This window comes from Xiphias gladius, chromosome 15 (assembly GCF_016859285.1).
Source record: "Xiphias gladius isolate SHS-SW01 ecotype Sanya breed wild chromosome 15, ASM1685928v1, whole genome shotgun sequence".
NCBI classification, from domain to species: domain Eukaryota; kingdom Metazoa; phylum Chordata; class Actinopteri; order Istiophoriformes; family Xiphiidae; genus Xiphias; species Xiphias gladius.
The window spans coordinates 9,437,160-9,464,402 of NC_053414.1; the positions used below are offsets into that span (position 1 = coordinate 9,437,160).

The 27,243-nt window shown below is 42.4% G+C and overlaps 3 protein-coding genes and 2 non-coding genes across 7 annotated transcripts; 1 reads left to right on the forward strand and 4 right to left on the reverse strand.

The window, feature by feature from the left end:
* Positions 1-51: 51 nt before the first annotated feature.
* LOC120799755 (carbohydrate sulfotransferase 12-like) lies at positions 52-7,337 on the reverse strand. 2 transcript variants are annotated; one of them, XM_040145099.1, is made up of 6 exons: positions 7,232-7,337; positions 4,732-5,388; positions 4,326-4,468; positions 2,393-2,521; positions 2,056-2,248; positions 52-1,100 (listed from the first exon to the last, which is right to left on the reverse strand). In XM_040145099.1, exons 2-6 carry the CDS (start codon positions 5,275-5,277, stop codon positions 855-857), a joined length of 1,257 nt encoding a protein of 418 aa, XP_040001033.1. In that variant the 5' UTR covers positions 5,278-5,388; positions 7,232-7,337; the 3' UTR covers positions 52-854. The 2 variants fall into 2 exon arrangements, with proteins under 2 accessions (XP_040001033.1, XP_040001031.1); XM_040145097.1 differs by having other exon boundaries at positions 52-1,127.
* A 3,261-nt stretch (positions 7,338-10,598) lies between these two features.
* eif3ba (eukaryotic translation initiation factor 3, subunit Ba) lies at positions 10,599-24,737 on the reverse strand. 2 transcript variants are annotated; one of them, XM_040146026.1, is made up of 19 exons: positions 24,731-24,737; positions 16,514-16,704; positions 16,285-16,404; positions 16,138-16,195; positions 15,808-15,936; positions 15,540-15,697; positions 14,724-14,855; positions 14,543-14,609; positions 14,410-14,456; positions 14,087-14,297; positions 13,926-13,998; positions 13,713-13,835; positions 13,526-13,604; positions 13,145-13,283; positions 12,934-13,059; positions 12,581-12,658; positions 12,060-12,168; positions 11,831-11,943; positions 10,599-11,164 (listed from the first exon to the last, which is right to left on the reverse strand). In XM_040146026.1, the coding sequence occupies exons 2-18, from the start codon at positions 16,522-16,524 to the stop codon at positions 11,843-11,845; spliced, it is 1,761 nt and encodes a 586-aa protein (XP_040001960.1). In that variant the 5' UTR covers positions 16,525-16,704; positions 24,731-24,737; the 3' UTR covers positions 10,599-11,164; positions 11,831-11,842. The 2 variants fall into 2 exon arrangements, with proteins under 2 accessions (XP_040001960.1, XP_040001959.1); XM_040146025.1 differs by lacking the exon at positions 24,731-24,737 and adding an exon at positions 18,371-18,621 and having other exon boundaries at positions 16,514-16,706.
* Positions 12,790-12,874, reverse strand: LOC120800994. Its single transcript, XR_005709040.1, has one exon. It is a non-coding gene; the product is annotated as a small nucleolar RNA SNORD60 (small nucleolar RNA).
* On the reverse strand, positions 13,374-13,455 carry LOC120800995. The gene has a single exon (XR_005709041.1). It is a non-coding gene; the product is annotated as a small nucleolar RNA SNORD60 (small nucleolar RNA).
* On the forward strand, positions 18,587-26,494 carry brat1 (BRCA1-associated ATM activator 1). The gene is made up of 12 exons (XM_040146024.1): positions 18,587-19,152; positions 19,565-19,713; positions 19,828-19,975; positions 20,174-20,630; positions 21,226-21,351; positions 21,472-21,563; positions 21,654-21,757; positions 21,881-22,067; positions 22,677-22,750; positions 23,618-23,702; positions 23,819-24,096; positions 24,600-26,494. The coding sequence occupies exons 1-12, from the start codon at positions 19,026-19,028 to the stop codon at positions 25,548-25,550; spliced, it is 2,778 nt and encodes a 925-aa protein (XP_040001958.1). The 5' UTR covers positions 18,587-19,025; the 3' UTR covers positions 25,551-26,494.
* Positions 26,495-27,243: the final 749 nt, after the last annotated feature.

The following is a 27,243-nucleotide window of genomic DNA, read 5'->3' on the forward strand; positions in this document are numbered from 1 at the left end:
AACAACATTTCAGAGGGAAATACTGTACTTTTAACCTTTTATTTTGCTACTTTGTATTTGGCAGATAAAGACATTGCAAGTTCAGATTTTACATAATGTCACAATGGATTGTTATACATTTACAATACGTTAAGTTTATATTTGGTACTGTGTTTTGACACATATGGATAAAGGATCAACTCAATAGCACCTTCAAAACATCAGCATATTTCAAAATTTTTAAACTCTATTCCTAGTTTGTAAAGCAGAGTTTCTGTTAAACATCTCAAGTCCCCAAGCATAAGCTGAGATCCTCATACAAGACAAAGCTCCTCCAGAGCCACAGCAGACATATAAGATTTACAGTGTTTGGTACTTTAAATAAAAAATTGAAATGAGAACTTTTGACTGCAATGGATTACTTTTGAAATGTGATGTTGGTTACTTTCAATTTTATCCACAAAAACTCTGAATTCTTCTTGCATCACTGCCTCGCCCACACGCACAGTAAAATTAGCAAAAGAAAGTGGATCATTTACAAAAACATTTTATTCTTGTGCAACATATTTCCCTTCAGAAATGTCAGCTAACAGTTAGCCCCAGTCCTTTCACCATGACTTACCAAATATACTATTCACAAAATACTATTCAAAGTGCCTTTGCATGGGGAAACAGACTGGGATAACGTAGCTTGTAAGCGGCTTCCAATATGAAATGATGACAAAAATAAAATAATACTGGCAGGCACTTCTGTCAATTGAGGTAAGCACAGAACAAATGAAACAAACAGCATCATGGATTTCTCTTTTAAGGCAGGTAGGTGAGGTGTGGGCTCTACACACAGTGCAGTGCCCAGGCCTTTGGCTCTGTGTGGATTACTGATGGAGTACGCTGTCAGGTTTGGGATAACCAAACAGCTCAAAGTCTGGTTCATAAAGCTTGTACAGTTCTCTCCTCATTGCTATGGGAATCTGTGCAAACCAGTCTCTTTCCCAGCTGGCTGCAGTTCGGTTCCGTGCCCCTGAAGGGAAGCGGAGCAGATGATCCACCTCCAGAAGCTTAAGCAGGTGATCCGCATCACTTTCCAGGGTTTCTAGTCGTCCAATGAAGTCATACTTGACCTGGCATGGATGGCACAGACGGTACACCTGAGACACACAAAAGTAAGGCAGGTACTTTTAAAACTGTTTTAAAATTGTTTGTGACTTTGTGTGTAATATCTGCCTCTGACTGTTTCTATCATATGTAGAATGCAAAAAAATAAGAGCAGAATATAAAAAAAAGGAGTAGAAAATAAAGACCACATTAGTGAATAAAACATGAAAAAGAATAAATGCCATTTAACATTTAAATGTTCCCGAAACCAATAATGCCATGAAAAATGAAGATATCTGTTAGTTTAAATATGTACTGAAAAATCCCAACATGCAGATTAAAATGGCTCCTTTTTGTGTGGTGTTGACAGGCGCTGTTGTTCCACAATACGACACACAATAAAAATGGATGATCTGCCTCCATTAACAAAAAAAAAGTTGTTGCCCTGGCTCGAACAACAGCTGACAAAACAAACGGGGAAACTGATCGGTACAAATAAGCTTTTATTGACTTTTTGTAAAATAATCAAATTGGAACTGACAGTGAGGTTCCAAAGGTGCCGTTGTCTTTGTATCCTTTCTTATTAGGACGAAAAGATAAATTAATTTCTTGTGTATTAACTGGGAATCCAAACCAAAACGGGGAAATGTCAACATTGGTACACTGTGTAAATCTTTATAGAATTACCGTAATATATAGTATGAAATTGGGTCACGCACAAAGTGCAAATGAAAGGGGACAATCTTAGGTAATAGCAAAAAAGTACATATAACGTATGTTGGTAATAATTTTAAAAACAGATGTGGATGGTGGGATATGACCAGTGGAAGAGGGGAGTGAGAGACAAACCAGGGAGATGAAGCACAGACTTTTTTATGTATGCATATTGTGATTTCACAAAATCCAATCATCTATGAAATCAAATTGTATTAAGTGTAGTCTTACACGGCTCGTGCCCCTGTACCCGTGTGAGAGAAATACCTGTCGCCAGTGTTCGTTGAAGATGCTCTCCTTCTCGGTGTCTGGATCCAGCAGGTATGTGATAAATTGCTGAAATGTCGGTTTGATTCCCGCTGCAAACGCCTCAGCTGCCGTCTCTGGCAAACTCCCAGAGACATTACCATAGCGACGCAGCATGACCGAACCAAACTGCCTGTAGAAGTCCTCGTTGGGCCTTGAAACGCACAGAATTGCACACACTTTAGTAATTCAATAATCAAAGAACTGCTGTTAAGTCAGTGAAGTGAGGCATATTCCTCTGCCTTGAACCAGTGTACACGCACAAACACACACTCACTCTCACCACCACGAAACACACCTTCCAAACTTGTTCCTGAAGGCAGAGATGAGACGTACGAAAGGGTCTCGTATAAACAGAAACTTGGTGTAGTGCTGGAGCTTGAGTGCCATCAGGTGGCGGGACAGAGAACCATAATGGCGCCAAAACCTGGTAAAGAAGACACGGAGACACACGCAAAAAACACCATGAAGGATACTCCGTTAGCGTCACTGTCTTCTTTCTTAAGCGGCAGTTGTGATGCTTTAGTTTGCCAGTCAAACGTCCAAATTGTGTAGCTGTTTAAAGCTTCATGCGATACTGAAAACTTTTGATGTCTCTGAATGACTTAAAAACAAAGCCAAAAAAAAAAAAAAAAAAAAAATCGGTCCTAAAGGGGAAAAAAGATGTTTCTTGCGCAAAGTTGCAGACAGAAAAAGGTATGTTCAGATGCTCATATCCAAACACAGAAAGCTCCTCAGGGGTAGAGAAAGGTCTGTCTGTGCTGCAGCACCAAGCCCCGCCTGTCGTTTCCACTCTCCTCTTCCAGGCGTCAACTCAGTAAATAACTCCTTTAGCATACGGAGAGTTTGACAAGCACGGTTTCAGTACCACTCAGGATCTAAGTGTCATCGCAGAGCTGATGAAAAAGACCATGTATCTTTTCATTAATTAATGCCCCTGTGAAAACGAGTGGCGACAGACACAACACGTTGCAACGCAGAGAAATCATACAGTAATTTTACAAACTTTCATTCGTTAAGTTTTAATTGAAGAGGTTATAACAGTGACATTTTCTGTATTTCTTAAAATTCTTACATCAACAATTTTTAGAAATGGATTCAGCAGGATATTTGGGAAACAAGAGACCCCTTTATATTTCCTTTATTTCATTTATGGCTTGCTAGGGAGATTTGAGTTGTTAAAAAAAAATTACAATGGGGGCTTGGTCTCTCTAAGTAGGAACTTGGTTTGTGTAGGCTACATATTTACTTTAAAATACAAACATGTTTTTTTTCTAAAAATATACAATACTTTTATATATACAGCTCTGTCCAGCAAGTGAGGTGTTTTTGCCAAAAAACTGAATGGATGAAGTGCTCTTCTTTTAGTCAAAAAGTAATGTATTTGTTGTAGCTTAATATTGACTGTACTTTGAGATCTGTCACCTGTGAGGCACTTTCAATTAATGATGGCTGAATTCCATTTAGCTGCTTAAGTTTCAGGGTCTTTGGGGGGCTTGTACAACCTGAAGAGGAGTTTCCATTCCACAATTGCTTCGTATCAAAAAAGTATAAATTTAAAATATAGCAGCATTAAAAAGGGTGAGAGAATTTACAGAAATAAAATTGACAGTTAAATCAATTAATAAAATTAAATTAAAAAATCCGATATTTCTACCAGAGCATTACTGGTGGCTCGTCAAAACTTTCTTCAGGCCTGAGGTGGCACAAGGGTGAATTTGGATTTTTGATGTCAGTAGTTTTAAAATCCTGGTTATGGCCCCTGCTCCTGCCTCTATATATACACAGTATACAAAGGCTAAATAAAGGCTTTCCATGTAAAACATATCGTGATCTTAAAAAATATCATGGACTGTTTTAGAATAAACTACCAACAGTATATTAAGTTGTTAAAGTTAGCTCCACCTTGACAGGATTAAATGCTGCTTACATGTACATGCATCTTTAAAGACAGTCAAATAATGTATATATGATAAATATACCTCCCTGAATAGTGCCATTTTGCATAATGAGTACTTTTACTTTTTATATTTAAAGTAAATTTTGCTGGTAATACTTCTGTACTTTTACTTAAGTACAATTTTGAATGGAGTATTTTTACACTGTGTTATCACTACTTTTACAATAAAAGCGCTCAGTACTTCTTCCACTACTGCAACTTAACAATACAGTTTTGAGTATTTTTAGGGTGTGTGTGTGTGTGTGTGTGTGTGTGTGTGTGTTTGTCATACTTGGCGAAAGTGAGGTGAAGAGAGGAATTGTGTACAAGGTCCGCAGGTACGGCCTCTGGGTCAGTGTAAGGTTCTCCTGAGGAGGGCGAGATCAGAGACTGAGACAAAACCACCATCACTCTCTTCCAGTTGGTGCACGCCACCTGAACGGAGAACAGCGATGGAAGGAAAGAAAAAGTAAAGACCAGCTGTTTCAGAAAGACAAGGGATACTATGAACATGTGCCTGTGAATGCGTGTTTGAAGAGGAAAAACAGGAAGCTGTGATTTTACTATGTTTTTGTCGTCTTACTTACTTGCCTTTTGTCTTACGCTTATATCCACACACAGTGGGCTAAGTCACCACCCACATGTGTACCACCACCTACATTTTCACACAAACACACACACATACAAGATATCTGTACCTTGGGAACGTAGCAGTAAATAATCTGGTGTGTATCATCCACTATCAGGTGATCCAGTTCCCTGTTGGGGATCTGCTCAAATGCCCGAGTCCTTCCAGGGAATTCCACCGCATCCTTTCCGGAACAAACATCCATAATCCTCCGCTTCCTTGCCTCCTGTTCTCTATCATCAACAGAAGTATGACTCCTTTTCTCCTCCTCCACATCCCCGATTGTTTCTTCCTTCCTCTGCTCTTGTTTGTCCTCTTCCTCCTCCTGCTTTTGTTCTTCAGCTGCCCCTCTCGTCTTCTCAGGGACGTGTTTCGTACTGGAAGCGGTGCTGGGGACAGTGGAGGAAGAACTGGTCTGGGCTCTGCTGGCGGAGGGGGAAAGTGAAGCACCTGTAGTCGTCCGGGGGCAAGAATCAGATTGAAGTGTCCTGTGTTTGGGGTCCTGCAGCGGATAGAGGTTGAAGCCCCCGACGTCGTCCCAGTAGACGATAATCAGCAGGATCATAAACAAAGACCCCAGGATGAACGCCACTCGTAGACCACGCCACGTACCCATGGTTATATCGAATCGGGAGCCGTGATTGGTGAAGAACAGAGGAAGAGATCATGTCAACTCCATGGTACTCTTCTATCACGGAAGGAGGGACTTCCTCCTTTCCGGCTGCAACTGAAGGGAAACAGGAAATGTTACAAAGACCCCAGTTCTCCTTTTACAGCCTGAGTTAAGTAAAAGGATTATAAGAGCTGGATATTATAGTAGCTAAAAAAACTCAGAAGCAAGTACATTTACTCAAGTATTGTACTTTTACTACGCTACTAAACATATCTACTCAAGTACTGACATATAATTTTGAAATACTACACTTGAATATTTTCATTACTGCATATACTACATTGTACCTACCCTCCGACAGATATCAGAGGAAAATATTGTACTTTTGAAGTTTTAAATTACTACATTTTATTTAACAGCTTTTACATCACCTTACAAAATATGATGCACTGTATGGACTAAATTAGACACAGTTATAACCACAGGTGGGCGGAGTAGTATTCAAGTAAAAGCCCAATTGCTTTTTGATAACAGTTACTCAAATAGAAGTAAAAGTTGGCACTTAAATACTCCATAACGTCACAAAATATCCAGTTGAGTACGTGTATGAAAGTATGAACTTTTTCCTCATAATGACTAATTTGACTTGTGATACTTTAACTACATTTTGGCAACATGCTCTCTCACTCGTACTGGAGTATTTTACATTGTCGTATCAATACATTTACTTAATAGCTCTTAACACCTTTTCCACACTGGGATGTGCCGAATCAATTCAAGGCTTTAAATCCAACTTTGTGTGGGACATTTGCGAATAGCCCAGATTAGGTTAATTTCAAAAGTATGCGATGGCGTATAACGCACTATATGCTCTGGCTGTATTGTTGTATTTTTGACCAGCAACCGAAGTTACCCAGGGGCCGTGGGAACCTCAGGCTCCGCCCGGGTGCGCTCAGCTGTCACAGAGCTGTGAACAAACTGGGAGTGCGGGGGTGGAGGCCAGCTTCGGTCCCGAGCCCCTCTAGAGGGTTTACACCCTTTAGTGTCCTTACCCATTAAAACATCTGCTGGCAGGGAAAACGCTGGAAAAAGTGACCGTCCTATTAAAACCAAAAAGAAAAAAGAAAAACGAAAAAAAAACCCAACACAATCCAGACGATAGCAGAGCACAGCAGAAACTCCCCCGGCTCATATTATGACGGAGAAAATTACTGGTTTCTGTGTGGTTTTTTTTTTTCCCCCCTCGAGGTTTTAAATCTAAACTCCACGTTGACTGCAGGGGCCTATTTCGAGAAATTAACATCCTCGAACTCCTCGTGTCTTGGCACGCGCTGTCCCCACACACGGCACACGCGCGCGCGAGAGGAGAGAAAAAGAAAAAAAGAAAAAAAGGTTAAACATATTCCTGATACATGAAATGTGTGTGTGGAGCTCGGTAGTCGGTCTGCGGTGTTAGCTGCAGCACTCCTTGTCTTGTTTTGTTTTGAACTCTGTTTTTAAGAAAAACCTCGGCCGTTCGCCAAGGGAGGTGCAGGTTATAGGACCATTTTATTTCAGGTAATATTCCTCTCCCCCCCCCCAAAGGACTCGCCATCACCTCCTCCCGGTCCTCGGTCGGAAAACAACCTTAATTTATACAGTACACAGGTTACAATGTGCCCATTCAACGGCAGCACCGGACACTGTCTCTCTCTCTCTCTCTCTCATGTGAACGGTCACTTTCGTTTAACGCCACAGCAACAGCCGAGGGCAGAAACTTATTATTATTTCCCCCCCCACCAGTCTCCTCTGCTTTTTCTCCCCACGAACCTCCTCATCATGCCGCCTTTGATGTGGGAGAAAGGCCGGCGGTTCCCTTTATGTCTTCACGCGACAATTAAGCCGGGACCGAGCGTAAATCTGTCGCTCTGAGGGAAAAAAAAACGCCACACAAGACCTGAGTCACGGTTCATCTTACCCGGCAGATGAGCGCCATGGTGTCGGTCCTTTTGTCGCCAGCTCTGTGTCCCCTCCTCTGTCTTGTCCGACAGCCCGGTGATGAGACCGGGTGGGCACGACAGGACCGTAGCGGTCTACGCGGTCCACAGAATGAAGCAGAGTCTCGCGAGATTTTTTTTTTTTTTTTTTTTTTTTGGGGTGGGGGGGCACCGGCCACCAGCTCTTCCACACTACACTCCTCCACGCTATACACACACTCCCGTTTTAACCCAACACATCGCCCGGATTTAGGGTGGGAAACTATAAACCCGCCTACGCCTATGACCCTGGTTTCCAAAGTACGGTCCTGGGACCTCCAGGCGGCCCCAGAGGACCCGATTTAGGCAGATTTAGGAATGGTCTAACTTCACTGGTAAGAAACAGCAAGGCCGTATTAAACATTTGATGAAAGCCCATTTCTGTTAAAAAAAAAAATAAAGATAATTTATGCATGATTAAAAAACTTCCTATGTAGTTGTTTTTTTTCTCAGTAATTCAGTATTTTTTAACTCTGTGCAATAACTTGGACTTAGTATCTCATTTTTTTACTCACTAAGTCAGAAATTTGACTCCGTGTGAAATAATTTCTCATAATTCTGCATTAGTATCTCATTATTTTACTGAGTAAGTAGGTTGTCTCATTCCATAATTCTAATGTGGTGTCTGATGCAGTAGGTCATAATATTAACTTAGTATCGATATTTTTAGTCTGTGAGGCGTAGTATCTCAATTCTGGCTGACCATGATTTACGATTTATTCTTTTATTTTTGAATGTGTGGTTTTAGCAACTTGAGTGGCGTTCACACTCTCCAATTAAAAAACTGATTCTAGTATTTTGGGACTGAGAATGTTTAGATTTGACTATTTTGGGGGCCAACACGATAATAAATAATGGAGAGAGTTTCGTTCGTGATTAAGTATTCTGAATAAGACCTGGATAAAACAATTTAGAAACTTTATATTTGGCCGTCATAAAGTACAGCTTTAATATGAATGAGTACAAACATAAAAAACAGTAGTCTCAGCTTAAATAAAAAGTGAATATTTCAAGTACGGTAGTATTTAATGCTGGTCTGTTGTGTTGAATTGCATTACACATTAGTGGGGGTTTCTATTTTTCTGGTAACTCACTGTAAATGCTTGCTTCTTCCTTCCTAAACTTATTTTGTTATAAAAACCTAAACATCGTGTCATCCAACTTGGAATGAAGGCTCGAGAGCTGCCTCTTAATGAGTATTTATAGCATCTGTGAGCCGATGGGAAAATGTCTCCACTTCAAAAGTCCCAGGCGGCTCACCAGCAGTCCACTGACAGTCAGGATCACACCGGCTCTTTCACTAAGGCCCCCCATTAAGGACCAGATACATCAATATATGGATAAACCATGACATTGCCATGTCAGGACCCAATGGGCTTTATACCTTGCTGTTTCTGAACCCAAATCGAAGGCCTGTTGTTGATTTTAGATGAAGTCCAATGTTTCAGGATCTTAAATATGAGTCGTGACTCAGACGGCGTTGAAGCTTGAAGGTACATTTGGGGACATACAGTACCTTTTCCTCACAGGAAGATAATGTCCTCTATAAATAAGTCATTAGTTGCCCCGTTTTTGTTCACCTTGTCAAACAACACAGTGAGAGTCTGTACAGGAGAGTGTGAACATACATTAGGTCCGTTAGGATTAAATAAGGTAGAAGATCTCTGCAGCCTATAGTGTCAATATTCTCACTAAGGGTGGAACAACAGTGTTTGACCTCACATTTCCATTGGGGATTAAACACACAGACTAATAAACAAAAAATGCTGCTAGTACATAAGAAAAAACTGTTCCCTGGATGGTGAGTTTCTGCAGAACTGGTCTGTCTTGGTACCAATGAGGCAAATGTTGAATATGAAATGCACTATACTGCAGTTATGGACGCCATAACAAAAATGCTATCTGACCAGTTTATGAATCCCTCACAAACAAAATAATACTATGTTTTGCATTCTGCAAGCAGATTAAATGGCTTTTGTGCCGGGGCTGGGATGGGTTTAGAATATATGAGAAAACTCAAGGATAACTTTCACCTTTATGACAGACCAGCAATCCAGAAGAACAGAACCCATGATCTTGGTTTTCCTAAAATATTTCAGGACCACTAAATACACAGTATGTATGAAGCAGTGAATGAGCTTGATTTATAAATATTTTGAACTGTGGTGAAAGATAGAAATATCAAAATATGAGCTCATTTGAGCAGAAAGGAATTTCCCCTTAAGCACATTTTCCCAGCAATTTATGACCTTGAACTTCTAGTGGCAGCTGCATAGGTGATGTGTCAGCGGCTGGATCTGGACTGAGACGCCGCCGTGTTTTCAACTGCAGTTCTGAGGAAGCAGTAATCTGTTCATGAGATGGGCTTTGTTCCAAACAAAACAGGTTTAAACTCATTTTTAACTCAAGAGTGAGGCTGCATAACAAACTTGCTCTCTGGGAGAAAAATGTACATCTGTAATCCCAGTCTCCTGCGTTTTGATTACATAATGAATAAAAAAATAAAAAAACATGCCGAACTGTTTTTTTTTTTGATAAAATCTTACTTAAAATGGATATAGAGTCTCAACGTGGACATTATATCTCTTGGTAAGCAACTTTCGTTTTATAGTTGCAGATGTACAGTAATTTTGTTATGAAGTTAAATGGATTTTTCATGCATTTTAAAAACAGAAAAAGGTGCCAATAATTCTTACGTACTGATGAGGACTGCAGCCTTTGATGGAATTTTTTCATTTCTGAACATTTGCAAAATCTGGTCACGCTACTGATGTATTCCAACAAATGCAGCCATAATTTCCTGTAAATGTGTGGTTATTCAATGATCAATAGATGAGAGATGTGTTTACGCCTGCATTTGGTTTGAACTAACAATTACTTTCAACATTTTCTTTCCAATTCATTGTTTAGTCTATGTAATGCCGGACAACAGTAAAAAAATGACCATCAGTCTACAAGAGCTCTTTGTAACATATTCAGCTTCATTACTTTGTGCAACCGACAGCAAAAAAAAAAACAAAAAGATATGCAATTTACAAGTATGTTGAAACAGAAAAGCATCAAATTCTTAAACTTGAGAAGCTTGAAACTCAGAATTTTTGGTACTTTTGCCTGTTAAATGACGATCAAAATGGTTGTTTTAATTTCCAATCAACTTATCAACGATCTGACTAATTCCTTTAGAGCTACCTGTATATATTTAGCTCAATAGTTGTGATCATGTCACTCAAGATTGATTCTGACCCGAACAGGAGAACAGATAACTCCCTCTATAATAAAAGAACCAAACACTCAGACAGAGCCAGGTAATATTGAGTTTGAATGTTTATTTAAAGTTATTCCCACTGCACAACCCCTCCCTGTGTGAAATCCTAGTCTGAAAGGAGGAGGATACAGGCCACTATAGCGCCACATCAACACATTTATTAACAAGGCTACTTGTTTAGTCACAACACCTCCACCCGCCACTGGTATGGCACTCTGTGTTGCTCTGTGATAACACACTAGCATGGTAAGGCTAGTTCAAAAAATAACCCCTGGAGGAAGAAAGAAGGTCCAATAAGAGACGGGGCTGAGATTAGAGGGAGTGACTCCAATTAATTAATAGAAAAAAGGAGCCAGTATTACTAAATATCAAGTTCCACAGAGAGAAAAATGGGGCTGATGATGGTGAGAGACAAAGAAAATATTCAATACAAAGTATCCTCTCTCTCGTCCCTCAATGTGGCTGCCGATCCGCAAGGCGTGGTTCGATGATGTCGCTAATGTTGAAGGTTGAGGCTTGTGATGAGCCTCAAGATTCACAGCGTGGTCGTCGTCCTTCTCCAATCAATGACGCAGTTCCTCTTTCCTCCTTCCACACAAAAACGGAATGACTGGGACAGAGAGGGAACAAGTTGAATACAGATCCAGAATTTGAGTGCCTATTCCCATTTTGGGCCATTTATACAAATAGGGAAACACCAGCAGTAGTCATCAATCTTAAAGGCTCAATTCATTATAAAGGCAATTGCAGAAATGTGACTAATCTTGTTGTCCCACGTTATCTAATAATTGTGTTCTATTCATTCATCAAATTCAGCAGCTGCACAAGGATTGAACGAGTCGGTCCACTTCAGCCAAAACTTAATTCTCCGAGAACTGCTGAAAGCATGTACTGTACTTTAGGGGACATTTTGTAATGAAAGACATTGTTGTTGCAGCTTTCAGTGCTTTGAGCAGCGCATAGTAAAATCCATTCATCTCCATTTGCATTGGGAGGGTGGCACAATTTTCACTTGCAGATATCTCAAAAGTTTGGCACATAAAACTGTAACAAATCTACATGGTCAGATACAACTAGGGGTAAATAACAAAATAAGGGGGTTGTTTGTGATATGGCCGTTCCTTTAACAGGGCCTAGTTTGCAGTTTAGGCAGGACCACAAACTGAAAGCGGACTACACAGTGACACAATTTATAAATAAAGGTTTTCCAATAAATCACAATTTTTTGTTGGACCTTTCAAACGATCTGCATGTACCGTATGTATGCAAGTGTTACCTGCGTAGGGGACTACAGATCTCCAAGGGGAATGATTTCTTCGTTGATAAAAAACTCAATGGTCTCCTCTTCCCAGTCATCCACATTGCTGTCCAGCTCATCGGTATCCACTCCTGGAAAACACACACACACACACACACACACAATATGAGGGAGTTTCTTAACTAAAAGTAAGGACTGTCGAGGGAAGCGAGGGAAGGTTTAGGAGTAAAAAATTGAGAGGTCATACCTCCTCTGAGCTCAAGGCGAACGCTCTTCTGTTCCAGATAGATCTGCAGCGCCGTCTCCCTGTAGCGACGGTACTCCTCCATCATGGCCCTGCGCTTGTCCACCAGCTCCTACTCACACACACACGCACGCACACACACACACACAAACATTTAGCATTTTGTGCTAAAACCCCGTTTTTGATGGATCATCTTATTGTCACGACACTAATGTTAACTTTATAATGCAAACTGATTTTAGGGCTTGTAAACATGCAGCTTGATCGTTTACATCGCTGGAACCAGTATCATTAAGTTAAATTTTATTTTGAAGACTGATACCACAGTTCTGCTTCAAAGCAGTTTGAGAGCTTTTAAGACTCTTCCTGAGAGACATAAAGATGCTAGTTTTTTTTAGCCTGAGGACAAATGATTTACACAACACACAATCATTTGTTAACACTCTTAACTGGTTAAAGATGGAGCACCATTCCCAACACAAAATGCAGGTAGGATATAGTTAAAGAAATGGAACGGGTCAAACCTTCGAAGCCTTGGACTGGCTCAGACGATCCTTCTGCTCAAAGATCTTTGAGTATTTCTTAAGATCCTTCTTGATCATCTGCAAGAGACATAGGGGTATTTACTGGTGAGGCAGACCGCAAAGCCACAAATCAAGAGTATGACTTGTCATAACATAACCAACACAATTTCAAGAATGTGCTGTAAAAATACAGAGGAAGTTTTAGCCATGAGCCTCAGATCAGAGTTGGAATCAGGAGCCAAAGTAGAGCTCTCATACGAGGTGTCAGAAAAGTTAGGTTAGTCATCACTGGCTCCAAACCTTATGTTACGTTACGTTGAGATATACTGATACATAGATAGATAAAATGGTACCTTGATCTGTTCTACACTGAGCAGGGTAGGAGGTCTTGGTCTCCAGAGCAGCTGACAGAAGCGGTCCTTGTTGTTCTTCTGAAGAAGACGGCCCTGGAACGTCCACAGCCAGTATGCATTGTCCACCTAGACAGAGGAACAGGCCAAGGTCAGTATGAATGTCAACCCATCAAGAGTGAATTGGTCTGGCTGGGATGGGAGCAGTGTGTACCTTGTGGCTCCACCAGGAGACGGAGGTGACGACATAGCGACCGGTTGGGTCCCACTCCACGTCAGAGGCCATGTAGTGCTCTGCTATGTTCATCATGGTGCAGTCTGACGTGTCCACAAAGGCAAGAGCTCCGTTCATACTGCACACATAGCGAAAAAGTGAAGGTTACACACACGCAAAAAGGCATTCATCGTAGCAGACACACACAAGTGCAAATATATTATGATATGAGCCTCAGATCAGAGTTAGAATCAGGAGCTTAGCTCTCATACGAGGTGTCAGAAAAGTTATTTAATTTGTCATCACCGGCTTAGTGTGTCTGTCCCTCACACAAACGCACACACACACACACACTGACACACACACACAGATTTAACTGACCTCCTGAGTCCAGCCAGCACCATAAACTGTCCCTGGGGGCTCCAGAAAATGCTGTTGGCCTGCTGCTTGTCAAACATCTCTGTAGAAAAAGGACACAGTGACACATTCAGTGGAAGTTTATGGGATGTCCTTGACTGTGCAACATAGTGTCAATATGACAGTTAGCATGTGTGTCCCATCTACTCACTTATGAGCTCAATCTTGCCGTTGTTTTTGACATGATAGAAGGAGGCGTTGATTCTGGGCGATTCTCCGTGGAGAACAGCGAACTTGCTGCCGTTGGGCTCCCATGCAAAAGCTATGATGCTTTCTGGAAAGACAAACACAACCAACCATAGATCGGGGTTCTTTTTCAACGGGAAACAACTGCTGTTACTTTGGGTGTTTGTTATGTTCTTACCCTTCATCTCCACCACATCAACAGGAACCTGCTTCTCTCTCATGCGGAAGATTTCAAAGTTGGTAACCACACCCTGAAGACGACAAAAAACTAGATTTAGCATTTGATTTTTACCGGTCAGCTCCCATCTATTTCCGCTCACTCTCTCTGCCTCCATGTACCTGTGTTCCTTTAGGAGTCCTGTCCACTTTCACACACAGGTAATCTCCATTCCTCTGCCAGTGCAGTTTGCAGTCAACAACATTGAAGAGGTTGCGGACTCGGATCTCCTGACGGGAAGGCATCTGCATCAGAGTCACTCTGGCTGGGATGTCTTTGTCCTCAGGTACCCAGAATGCTATGATGTTGTCTCCAGGTGACCAAGAGAAGTCCCTGCAGACACAAAAAACAGATTCTTGTTAAAATATCCATACAGAATGCTCTCACAATTGAAAGCATGCAATTATAGGACACTAATAATGATGTCATTATCAAGGACCCTTACTTGATCCCAGTAATCTTGAGACTCTTCTTGTCGAGCAAGCCCATAGACTGGAAGGAGCAGAAACATGGCTTTAATATCACTTGCACACTTAACATAAATACAAGTATATGTATTTTTTTGTAAGCCTGCTTACTGGAGTTTCATAGATGCTCAGCGTGTCTGGGGTCATCCTGGCAAAGAACTTTCCATCGTGGCTCCATCTGAGAACAAATAAATAACAGTACATTCAAACACCACAACATTAACAACAGCAAAAACAGTGACATTGAAATTGAATTCACTTTTAAAAGAAGAGAAACACGTAGTGAACTGACTTAAATATGGGCCAGTGTGCAGAGCTCTCGCAGTGGAAGCCTCTCTTCTTCTGTCCAGTTAGAATGTCCCAGATGATGATGGCCTGTGGGTCCTCCTTGGTATCCATCAGCGGACTGAAGGTCACCACATACCTGCATGGCATCACAACCACACATGAAGCGTTAGACAGCTCAGATGCCGCACAGTTCATCTAACAATATCCATCATTCGATACGTCTTCACTGTGCTTTTTCTGAACATTGGCTGACATCTTGTGCCATAGCCAGGTCATTGTCATTAACTGTGAAATATACAACGCCACATGATCCACAAGGTTTATTGTAAATCATTATTCTTTCAGATGATATTCTATTGGTTTTCTTGCTAAATAAAAAATGTACACATTGATGCTGCGATGTGCTGATGAAGGCACTAGCTCAACGTCTGCACGTCTACATCTTTCTTTTGAGCATGAGCCATATCGATCTGACTTTACATGACAGAAATAAGATGACTAATGATCAAATATCAAAATATAGCCTGAAATTGTGTATTGTTTAAATGGTGTGCAGACTGAGCAACAGAGATAAGAAGTGCAGAGGGGACTATGTTTCTGTGCATTTCTTTGCAGATTGCACAGAAGAATAATTTTGCCATATTTCATCATTAACAATTTGAGATTGGTATTCAAACAGCAGCATGTAGACATCAAGCAGTAAATCAGTCAATCCACATCCCTCAAGAACATTTGATGCTAGTGTGTATATGTACACACCGTGAAAAGCGCTTTATCAGGTAACACATTGTCAGTGCTGCTAAACAGAAATGTTGATTACCTCTCGCATGGTGAGAAGTCAATGAGAGACACGCCCTGATGGCTGAACCTCTGAATCTGTTTGAACTTCTCGCCACCCCACAAAGCAATGCCACGTTGGTGGAATGTCGCAAGATAGGTGCCTTTAGGAGACCAGCGCACGTACGTCTCTGTCCAGCGCTGCATCAAGACACAAAGACATTATTAGTCTGCAAACCTACCAGTTCTGTTGAATTATGTCTAATAAGGCTCTTTAAACTCTGCATTTCCCACTGTGTTCAACTACTTACTGCTCTCTCTTCAACTGTGATTGGCTCCTTAGCATCATTTGAAAAAATGGCGGTCCTCTCTCCAGCTTCGTAGATCACACTGTACTGGTCACGACAGTCTGGGTCCTCAATCCAGTGGCGCATATTACCCTGAACGGACAGACAAACATACAGAGTTAATGGAGTGGAAAAGCCTTTTGCGATGGTATTTGGTTTGTTGATATTAGGTGGCCAATTTTCTAGGGTTATGTGGAAAAAAACAGATTTCTTACCAAACTGAACAATAACCCCGTGAATAAAACTATGTACAATTAATAGTCAAGAGTAGTAACTGTCATTGCAAATACTCACAAAATCTTTGAAAGGCTGCTTTTCTGGAGTTTCCCACTCATCACTGATGTTCATGTACCTGACAAAATGAACACAGAAAATTAATGTTGTACCCTACAAATTTGCATTCACAACTATGGAATCTCTCGTCTGACACTGCACACTCACTTGTCAAAGTCCGTGAAGAGGTTGACCCTGAACGTATGCTGTTTGTCGAGTTTGTATCCGTCTGCATTCTTCACTGCCTCAAGGGCTTGAGTAGGAGCAGCATACTCCAGGAAGATGTACCTACGTTGGACAAAAGGTTTGTTTCATATCTTAAATTCAAAATTAAGGCAGTAGAAAAGGCATAAAAGAGTACAGACCAAATCGCATGTGTGAGACGACAGGCTCATACCCTTTGGTCATGCCATCAGCCTCTGGGTAGAACTCAGTGGTGATCTTGCCGAACTTGGAGAAAATCTTGTGTATGACGTTCTTCAGTTTCTCCAAACGTTCTGGGCCCACCTGAGGAACGTTGTCCACCACCACCACCGAGTCTATGCCATCAGCCTCCTGGGGCTTCTCCCTCAGGATGTCATCCAGGAGCTCTAAAGAGAAGAGGGGAAAGAGGGAAGATCAGGGCCGGCAGCAGTAATGTTAGTCTCTTATTTGATGTCTATGTGGGCTTCCTATTACATTTTCATGGTCCAAGGACTTAAATAAGACTAATGACAATACTTTTTATTATTTTATTTTTTTTAAAGTGGAAGGTAGCACATGGTCATTGGTATGATTGTCATACTGTATCCATTGTCCCAGTGATGGTACACTGTGATGAACATAGTCGCCCATGGTCAGAATTAGCTAACTGTTGAAAAGCGAAATAATAAACCACACAGTTTATTAGGTACATCTAATTGAAACAAATGCAGTTTAATGCAACAGTCCTGCAGGAAATCCTGCCTTCATGAAGGCTGTAGTGTTCAGTCTTTGATGAAATTGTTTTACAGAGGTAGTCAATCAACTTGATGGTAATTTTGAAGGCTGTAGTTTGTGGTGCTCTTGAACTGTATTGTAATATACTGAGAGGTGTCTGTAATAAGTGGCCTACCCTCACTGATACAAATGGGTGGACAAAATATTATTTCAGTACAATTAAGTATGATACAATTAGAGCTGCAATGATTAGTCAATTAATCGATTTCAGTAATTTTTCAGAGAAAAATGCCAGCCTCTCAATTCTTAGTAGAGTATTTGCTGCTTTTCTTTGTCATATATGATAGTAAATGAGATGTCGTCTAGTTTTTTACTGTTGGTTGGTCAAAACAAGCTATTTGAAGATGTCAGTTTAAGCTCTGGGAATTTTTTTTTTTTTTGATTTGTTCTTTTAAATATTTTTAAAGAATTGAGAAAATAATCAGCGGCTTAATCGAAAATGAAAATAATCATTTATCTCATCCCTAGATTCAATGGAACCAACATACCACAGCGTTAATTGACCATAAAGTTACTAATAAGCTCCCTAACTCATTTTCTACAAAAGCTGAATATTAAAACCAGCCCGAGGATTGGATTGCCTGCAGGACTGCTGTCTTAGACTGCATTAAACGAAGATAGGTGACCTAATAAACTTTCTCATTTTTGCCGAGGAATTTCCAGAATTCCCTGGAGTCTGTTTTGGAAAAGCAATGCCATAAAACACATACAAAGCAGCTTAGTAGAGGGGAGCACTCTGGTCAAACTGATGTGCAGTTCGTTCACGTTTTATCTGCAGGGTTGGGGGACGTTATAGAGCCAACTCCCATCCACTTTGGGTTAGGATTAACGTTACACTGACGCGAAAGCTATCTTTTATTAACAGCTGCTTCACGAAAACCACGGGCTGCAGGGTCGCAGTAGAGGTCTTGGCCTTATTTGCTCATTCGGGTAAGAGAAAATGCTTACTGTTAGCTTCATCTGACTAATGTGCTGTTTAAATTTCCCAAATGACAAGGCCACTGTGAGAGGGTGTGTGGGGTCTGGCTGAGGCTTTAATTGGCGTTAAATGGAAGTGTTTCAACACCGGCTGATGTTAGCTGGATTTGGGAATACCCTTGATTAAAATGGTGGAGTATCTGCAGTAACCGACTGCTATTATTACGTCCCTGAAGGCAAAGTGACAAGCTAGCTCCGTAGCATCTTTGGTAGGGCCACCGTTGAGCCCGTTAGTACAGCTCCTAGCTAACCGTTAGCACCAGGCCAGAAAGCCGGCGTCTTTCCTGCTGCCGCTCACCCTCATCCTCGACGTCATCTACGAAGTCCTCCGGGTCGCTGAAGGAAGGCTCCTCCTCTTCGTACTCGGGGTCGTCCACCATATCCACCGTATCTTGCATTTAACAGGACTACGAGACGGATTTCTCACTACAACGGAGCAAAAATCCCAAAAGCGAAGAGGCTGGCGGTCTTCGGCCGGTGTGCCACCATGTGCGACTACGTGAAAATGGACGATGTGACGGAAACGTAACACCGGAACCTGGTCGGAGGCGAGACGCGCGGCGCGTAAAAAGTGAAGTTGCAAAACATAGGGCCCGGCGGTACGTGGCGCCGGCATAAGTCATCTAACCTATCCACGTGTGTACAGATCGATAAACGGCGCCGCTGCCTTTATTATAACGCTCACATTTTACACTGAGAGAATAAAGAGGGAAGTCGCACACCGGTAGATCCGAAACTGTTTCCCGCGAGATGGACGACTAGAAGAACTACAAGGGAACACTACATTTCGTTTTTCAAGCTAGCGTATGCCACAAAACTTAGCTATATTCCAGGTATATTTCCAGACACGCTCATACTTCACTGGTAACTATTAGCGGCGAAGCAATAAGTTATTAGTGTCTGCTGTAAAGCATTCCGGTGGGTTTATTAACACACACAGGCAGGTTAGTACCATGGACAGAGAGTGCGTGTCGCTGCTGCCCCGGGTCTTTGAGGTGCTGGTGGACTCAGGGAGGTCTCTGCCCGATGACACCAGCCTGGAGAAATTGCTGGACTGGTTCACAGGGCACACCAAGGCTGGTTAGTACTGAGTTAGTTTTGGGATAGTTCGGTCACTCCTGGCTTCCTCTCCTGCTGCTTTCCAATTCATTGTCCTGCTGCGAAATACACTCAATTCACCTGCTCAATTGAAGCATAAACCTGAGGGTCTTTTCATATGGCTAAGGGACTTTTTTTTTTTTTTTGCAACAACATGGTTCTGAAATGTGCCCCACTAAATTACAACATAAACTGCAATAGGGCTGCCTCCAACACAGCCTAGAGTTGCTGCCATTTGTAGTCCGGCAAAAGCAAAACCACACATACAAAATGGACAAAGAGTGAGAGGAACAGGGGGATCTCTGTTGAGGTTTTTTTTCCAGCCCTGGATAGATTGATGGATAATAAATTCCTATCACTGTCTCATGTCCATTTTTTTTTCCTCCTGATGAAGGGGGATCTCTGCTGGAGGCGTACCCATGTCTGCTTGAATTCATATCCACTGCGACTAACAAAACCTCATCGGACCCCGGTGTCATCTCCTTCGCTCTCAAACTCTCCGGCTTAATAGCTGCCACTGAGGACGGCTTCAGTTTGCTTCAGGTAGAAACTCATGACACCTCGTACTTTTACGGAACTGTTATCACCAACTGTTCTAAAGCCAGCCAGCACTGACTGTAACCTGACTCTAGTGACCCCCCCCCCCCTCACACACAGGAGTGCTCCGTTCTGGACCTTGCCTTTAACCATCAGCGCTGGCATGAAGCAGGGCTTTGGGAGGATCCCTGTATACGGATCGGCTGGATCCAGGGCTTAAGGAGCATGCTGCAGCACTCAAATGCTCTCAGTTTCTTTGTACAAGCAGGTGACTCTCTGTGTAGGAAATGAGACAATCTCTTCTTGTTTAAAAAGACGATTTCATGACGGAGAGACAGGCAATGTTAAGGACAAAAGACGTGCAGTAGGCCTAAATTCATATTTCAGACGGAGCATGTTACCATTTCATGATTTAAATTCTGACAAATCCTGATACATGTTTTATTTTTTATGTTTGATTCTCCAGATTTCATTGCGCCGCTCCTACAGCTCCAGACAGACACGAGTCTATTTGTTGCCTCAGCTGCCAATCAAATGCTCGCCCACATCCTGCTCTCCTTTCAGCCACCGTCTTCTGCAGGATGTAACGGCGTAGATAAGAAACACGGGGATGACAAGAGGACAGAAACTCCCACCGCAGACGCAGAGCATCCAGGCGTCACCATGGAAACCAGCCAGGATTACACCGCTGTTGTCGTGGCAATCTCGGAGTACCTCAAGGAGTCGCTGGTTCCCAAAGAAAACACGCGGCTCCATCAGAGTCTGCAGATCCTCAAACTGCTGGCCCTGCTCCTGGCCCAGGCCAGGCCTCCTCTCCGGGACAAGCTGCTCCGGACAGTCGCAGACTCTCTGGAGGAACTGGTGACAGCAGGCTACAGTCAACTCACACTGCCTCTGATGGACATCATTCTGGCTGCATACAGGTAGACCGGCTCTCTCAAAAGGGGCGAAACACATTAGAGTAGAGCTTTAAAGAGCTTTAATGTTTGCCAGGTGCAATTTAGTTTGAAGAATGTAGTCACATGGTACACACAATGCATAATTATATGCAAAAATGACAATAAATTAAATAAAAAAAACTAGAGGACAACCATGTTACATTCACAAAAACTAATAGGCCAATTTTCACTGTTTTCTTAAAAAGCTAATAACTGATGGGACAAATTAGCTCACATGACTGTCAGTGCTAGCGCTAGAGAGGTAAAACCTCTGTCCCGCTGAACCCTGTGTAAAGGATGCTGGGAGAAGATAGAAGAAGATAGAAGATAGAAGATAGTAGTTGAAAATATTTTAATATATTAATATTTAATAGGCATGCTAAAGTTTTCGAGTATACTTAATTTTGTCATTTTCACAGTATTAATATGCGGCATTGATTTGGGACATAGCTGTAGACAAATACAACTACTGTGCATGAACATTATGTAAATGGGAGGAAAAAAAAGCAAAGTGATTATAATAAAATCAAGTCAGCTTTTAATGAGTGGGTTCGGTTTTGTTCTGCATGTTTATCTTCAGCAGCTCCAGCACTGGTGAATGTGTCCCAGACCAACTTGTCACCCATCTTCTATCATCCATGTTGAACGTGAACAAACCCTCGGACCTGATTCATGCTGCAGCTGCTTTTTTCCGCAGAGGCCGTCCGTAAGCATCTGTCCACAGAACAACAACTCACTCTTCACACGGACTGCTGGCTCAGCCTAACCAGTAACACCTCAGTTTCTAGAGATTTTAGCTAGTTTCTCCTTCTGTCTTTCTGTTCAGGGACACTGTCCACACAGCCCGGGCTGTGAGAATACTGCTGCTGCCCCTCAACATCATAACTGGCCAGACTCTACTGGGCACAAACACTGCAGGTAACACACAGAGATACACTCATTAGAAAAAAGTGAACAAGAATCTGTTGTTTAGCATCTGTGTGACTAATATATTTTCTGTTCCTGCAGTAGAAGAGCATCAGTTTACAATGGTAGAGCAGCTGAAGAGTAAGACCCCCTGCATCTCTATGATCTGTGTCTGTCTGACAAACACACCAAAGGTCACACTCATGGTGAGAATGCAAGGACATCTGAGAAGACAGAGGAAATGGACTGTATTTCTTACTGTATGTGTGGCAGCGTAACGTCACTGTCTCTCTCTTCTTCTTCTTTTTTTTTTTTTTCTTTGTGCCCAGCCTCCTGACTTACTGCCCTGTCCTCCAGTTTTAATTGTCACTGCAGTTCTGTCATTGTTAAGGATCTGCAGTGGCGACTCTCCCTCCTCGTCCACTGGCTGTCCTGAGGTTTTCAGGAATGTAATCGGCAGTGGCAAAGTTCAGAAATGTGCTCTAGAGGCTCTGACAGGTCTCAGCAGCAGCCCAGGTAAAACTTGGCCTATTGCAGTAGAAAAATCTCCTCCTTTCCTTTCCTGATCTCGTTTCCTTCACCTCAGTAGATATTGTAATGGGAAAGACAGCCACAGTGCCAACAGCATTCACCTGATTTCAGCTCAACTAGGCAACATATTAGGAGACATGACATTATACAAATCTAGTGTATATGAATAAAACTCTTAAAGTAAACATTGAAGACATACATCAGGGCGTCACAAAACTTCATAAGGTGATTTCTCTGTACAGTGTCCAAATGTCTGTCAGTAGGTATTAAAGTAAATTTAACTTAATAAAACAAAGTTTAAAATTTATCCAAATAATTTGTAGGATTCGAAATTGTATATAAACACAAAGCCAATGTGAACATGGCAGCTGTGGCTCAGGTGGCAGAGCAGGTTGCCTGCCGATCGCAGAGTTGGCCGTGTGATCCCCAGCTCGTCCTGTCCGTGGGCCAAAGTGTCCTGGGGCAAGAAACTGGACCCTGAGTTGCCTCACTTGGAAGTCGCTTTGGATAAAAGCGTCTGCCAAATGAGTAAATGTGAGATTAGAACATGTGAACGTTAGATGACAATTGACATTTTCCTTGTGTGTGTTTCAGGAGTGAAAGACAAGCTGATTGAGGTGTTCACAGTTCTGATACAATATCTGGACAATCCTGACTCTGACCCCACTGTGAGTCTGTGTGTGCGTGTCCGTGTCCATTGAACGCAACTTTCAGCGTTTTCACACAACACACATGCAACGCTTTCGTTTACTTTATCTTTGTCACTGACATTCTACTGCTAGTGAACAGTTAGTTACACCATAAGCCCATAAGCGCTTGGACGCTCGCACATCAAACCCATGCTACTCGCATCTCACTCCAAAGCCACGGAGGCGCAATGGCTCGCAGTCTCTGTTCCGGTTCACCCTAAAGGTGTTCAGTGGGGCTGAGGTCGGGGCTCAGTGCAGGCCAGCCAAATTATTCCAAACCAAACTGGGGAAAAAAAAATGTCTGTGTGGAATTTCACTTTGTGCATGGGGTCAATTTGCTCCCCAATCTGTTGCCTCAAAGCTGATTGAAGTCTAAAATATCGTTATAAGCTGTAGCATTAAGATTTTTAGCTAATATTGAGCTAAGGAGACGAGCCTAATCCAAGAAAAACAGCCCCAGACCAGAAGTGCACAGCGGGTCTGACCACATACTGTGCTTTTGGTCATCCGGTCTAGCAAAAGACATCATGACTCACTGATTGTCTTAACCTGTCTAAAGTTAGAACTATTCTCCTCCGTTTTTTAGAGTTTTTTCAACTTGATGTTTTTTAAAAATTGTTTCTTTCCATACATCTTATGCATTCTGTCATGCCAGACTTTATACATAATGCACAGGTATGTGGATATGTAGGCCATTTATGTTGTATATACAGTACATATGTAGATTATGAGTGTTGTCTCTGTGATTATACATGAGAGTCTCCTAACCAACCTAAAGTTTAGAAAGCTCGTAATGTATTTCATATGGTTTTGTATCATTAAAATTCCTATATCTGTGTTTCTCAGGTACTACACAAGTCCTACCAGGCCTTAGTAAAGTGGATGAGTGTGTGTAAAGACCTCTCCTCTATAACAGACAATCTCAGACAAGGTAAGGTTCACCAGCAGCCTCCTCACTGGAGCTCAGAAACGCAGACAACAGACTCTGCTCTCTTAGTGGCTATATGTCGTGTGAATGAAATTGTATGGTGTGTGTATCCCTATTAGATCTCATCGAGGTAGTGAAGAAACGTGTGTGCCACATGCGTTGGGAGGTGAGAGACTCAACTGTGGAGTTTCTGGGAAAGCTGTCAGGTGTCCTGACATCAGCCGAGGAGGGGGCGTGCGAGTCGTCGGCGGCTCTGCTGGCCGGCTGCTGTAGCGCTCCCCTCCTCAGGGCGGCGCTGCAGGATCCAGAGAGCTATGTGAGAGCCAGTGCCATCTCCGCACTGGCACGGACCTCGGCAAACAGCTGGCGGCGCGGGGCAGCACTCACACAGGAGCAGGTAGGCAGAAAGGATTTCATATTTGACTCTGAAAAACACGAGACTACACAAAACTTCACGCTAGACCCCTTCTGGGCTACCCACTAAAAAAATGTAAGCACTGTTTAACGACAGTAGTAAGTACATCTTGACTGTCAGAAAACTCCCTCCACCCAAAAAAAAACAGACAAAGCAGAAGTCATGATTACTGGGCCAAACAAATGTGCATCCAATTTGTCAAATACCACCCTCAGCTTTGATGTCGGTATTATTATTCAAAATTCAGTAGTTTAAATTCTTGGTTTCACTTTTCCTTCCGAGAGACACATCAACACTGTCACTTAAGTAACTTTCCTTGCTTTGCCGAGTTTGCCAATTTCTAACGCAGTCAGGTGCAGAAATTCTCATTCATGCATTCATATCATCTAAAATCAACTACTATAGCATTGGTCTTCTCAGGTCCTTCACTTTGTATAACCTAAACTCGATTGTATTGATAATCCTAACTGTCTGTGTCCCTCCAGACTGACACAGTGAGCCGGCTGCTTGAAATTCTCTCCCAGGACACAGAGGGATTCGCCAGGAGGGCAGTTGTGCGATATTTCATCGCCTGGTTTTCTTCACGCTCCTCACACACGTCTCCGTTGTCACGTACCTCCTCGTCCTCCTCTCTCCTGATGAGCTCTGTGAGCTCCGTGCTCTCTCTAGGCAGTGCGGATCTGGACTGGGAGGTCAAAGTTCACACTTTGGAGTTGGCTGAGCTACTGCTGGATGAAGCCTTCTCAGGTCACCCGGGTTACAGGAAGGGCTCAGACACACGTCACGGCCTACCAAACCCGTACGCTGTGGTTTCTGATCAGAATCACACGCTTCACACACACAGTGGGACACACGCAAAGGGTGTGGAGTCAGATTTGGCCGGTGTGTTAAACAATGTGGTCGAGCAGGGAGTCATCTCAGCATTGTTGAGCAGTTTGGTTGACTGCGACAGACCTGTGGGGCTGAAGGCCTGTCAACTCCTGATCACACTCAGAGAAACAGTCTGCCCTCTGTCGCTGGAGGCCTCGGATGCAACTGCTGCCATGGCAACAGTGGCCAGGGTGTCCTGTGAACTGCCCGGATGGGGCTGGGGGCGGGAGCTCAGAAAAACACTGGGGATGGAGAAGTGCGATCAGGCTAAAGAGGCAGACGTCTCTGCTCAGGGACGTTTCAGTGGAGCAGATGTGGTTGCTTCTGAGGGCTGTGGTGAGATGGGACAGGCGGGCGTGAGCGAGGGAGGCGGCAGTGCGCGTGTTGGTGTGTGCGAGGTGTTGAGGTCCCTGGGTTTAGATGCGAGGCTGGCCATCCTGAATCAAAGCAGTGACCACGTCCATAACTCTCCCCTCTCTCTGCTGCAGGACATACTGACTGCGAGTGCTGCACACGCTCATCCAGACACACAACCAGGCCAAGAAGTCATAGTGGACTGTTACTGACACACACACACACATTTTTATTTTTATATATATATATGAGTGTTTTTATGAATATAAGCAGGTATCTTAGGAAACAACATGATCAGTAATTTTTGACTTTGCAAAAAATTGCGATGGACAATATATTCATCCATAAGCCAACTGATTAAAATCTCAGCAGTTTGGAGAATTTCTAAACTTTTGATATTACAATTCCATTGAATACCGAGCGGGGAGTTGTTGATCTTTGTTGGCTTTTTCATGGTATAATGTTGAATGTCTATTGATTTTTGAATATACATTGATACAAGGCAGCACCATTTGTCTTTACTTCCAGCGGAGGGCAGTCACAGCTCACCAGTAGAGTTCTGCACAGGCCTTTAAAGTGAGACCTTACAAGACCTGAACCCGTTTCTTTTCAGCCCAACCTGACTGAACCCAAAATCTATAATTTTGCCTTTTTCATCCATTGCTCACCATTAGCTCGCCAGGCAGATTCACCTCTAGCCTATTTTGTGCTGCCCGCTGGGCATCCACACACGGGTGGAGACAACTGGCGCAGTCGCACTAAATCCACAGTGGCCACGGAGCGAAAGCAACACATTAGCGGTGGAGCAGCAGCAGCTTCATTCCCACGCGGCTGATGTAGAAAGCTGTGTTGATTTAAAAATGAAGCCTATTTGTTTCAACACGTGCGTGAGATGGATAACTAAAAAACACAGTTGAAAGGTGTCTAATGTAGACAGTAAGAAAGAGAAAAATAAAACCTTGATACCTCAGATTTGAAAATAACCAAACGTGTACTTATTTTGTTGGCACCTTTGTCAGGTAGCAGAACTCGCCAAACTCTCATATTACCATTATTATCGTGTCTCTTACACAATGATTAACAGCTCAATCAGAACAGCATTCAGTTCTACTGAGATCTGTAACCTCGTCTGCCTAATTTTCTATGCACACATTCATTTTTGTAAATAAATGAACAGATTAATCTTTGTGAAGTTTATATAATTTCTCTGTTTATCCATTAGCACAAAAATGTTGTACCAACCACCCCTCCTACTACTTCCCCTTTGTGTGTGCTGTTGTTGACTGTGCTGACATGGCATTTTGAATTATTCACCTCTAACACACCTTTTGGTCTGGTTCGATTTAGTTGCTCATAAGACACTATTGCATTATTCTTACAAGGTTCCTTTTGTTTACATATGTAATGCAATTTCAAAGTTTTCCAGACTCCAGTTACCTTAATTGCTGCAGTGGGTGGGAAATGCGGTTTTGATAAATACTTAGATCACCCGATGACACCTTTTCAAGGTCAAGGTTAAACTTTATCGCCGTTATACAATAACGGTTTGCAGAATGAAATGCAGTCGCAGCCCCCTCCACACGGTAACTCTATAAATATGTGAAATATTTAAAATTAGAATAGAAGAAAAACAAGCTTGAAGAAGGAAAAAAGAGAAGCACTGGGAGGAAGAAACAAAAAAAGAAAAAATATTTCAGCAAGATGTACGCTAATACCACTGCAGGTTGTAGCGCACAGACTTGAGGCCATAGCCGGAATGAGGGAAGAGCAAAGGGGGTGATAATAGAGTAACATAACAGAACAGTATATTTAATGGTGTGGCTTCTGAAGATGAAGCTTTTAACCATTGGTTTAGCGATCAGCTGTTAGTTTAACTTTTTTTATATTTGAAAAGGTTTGAAGAAC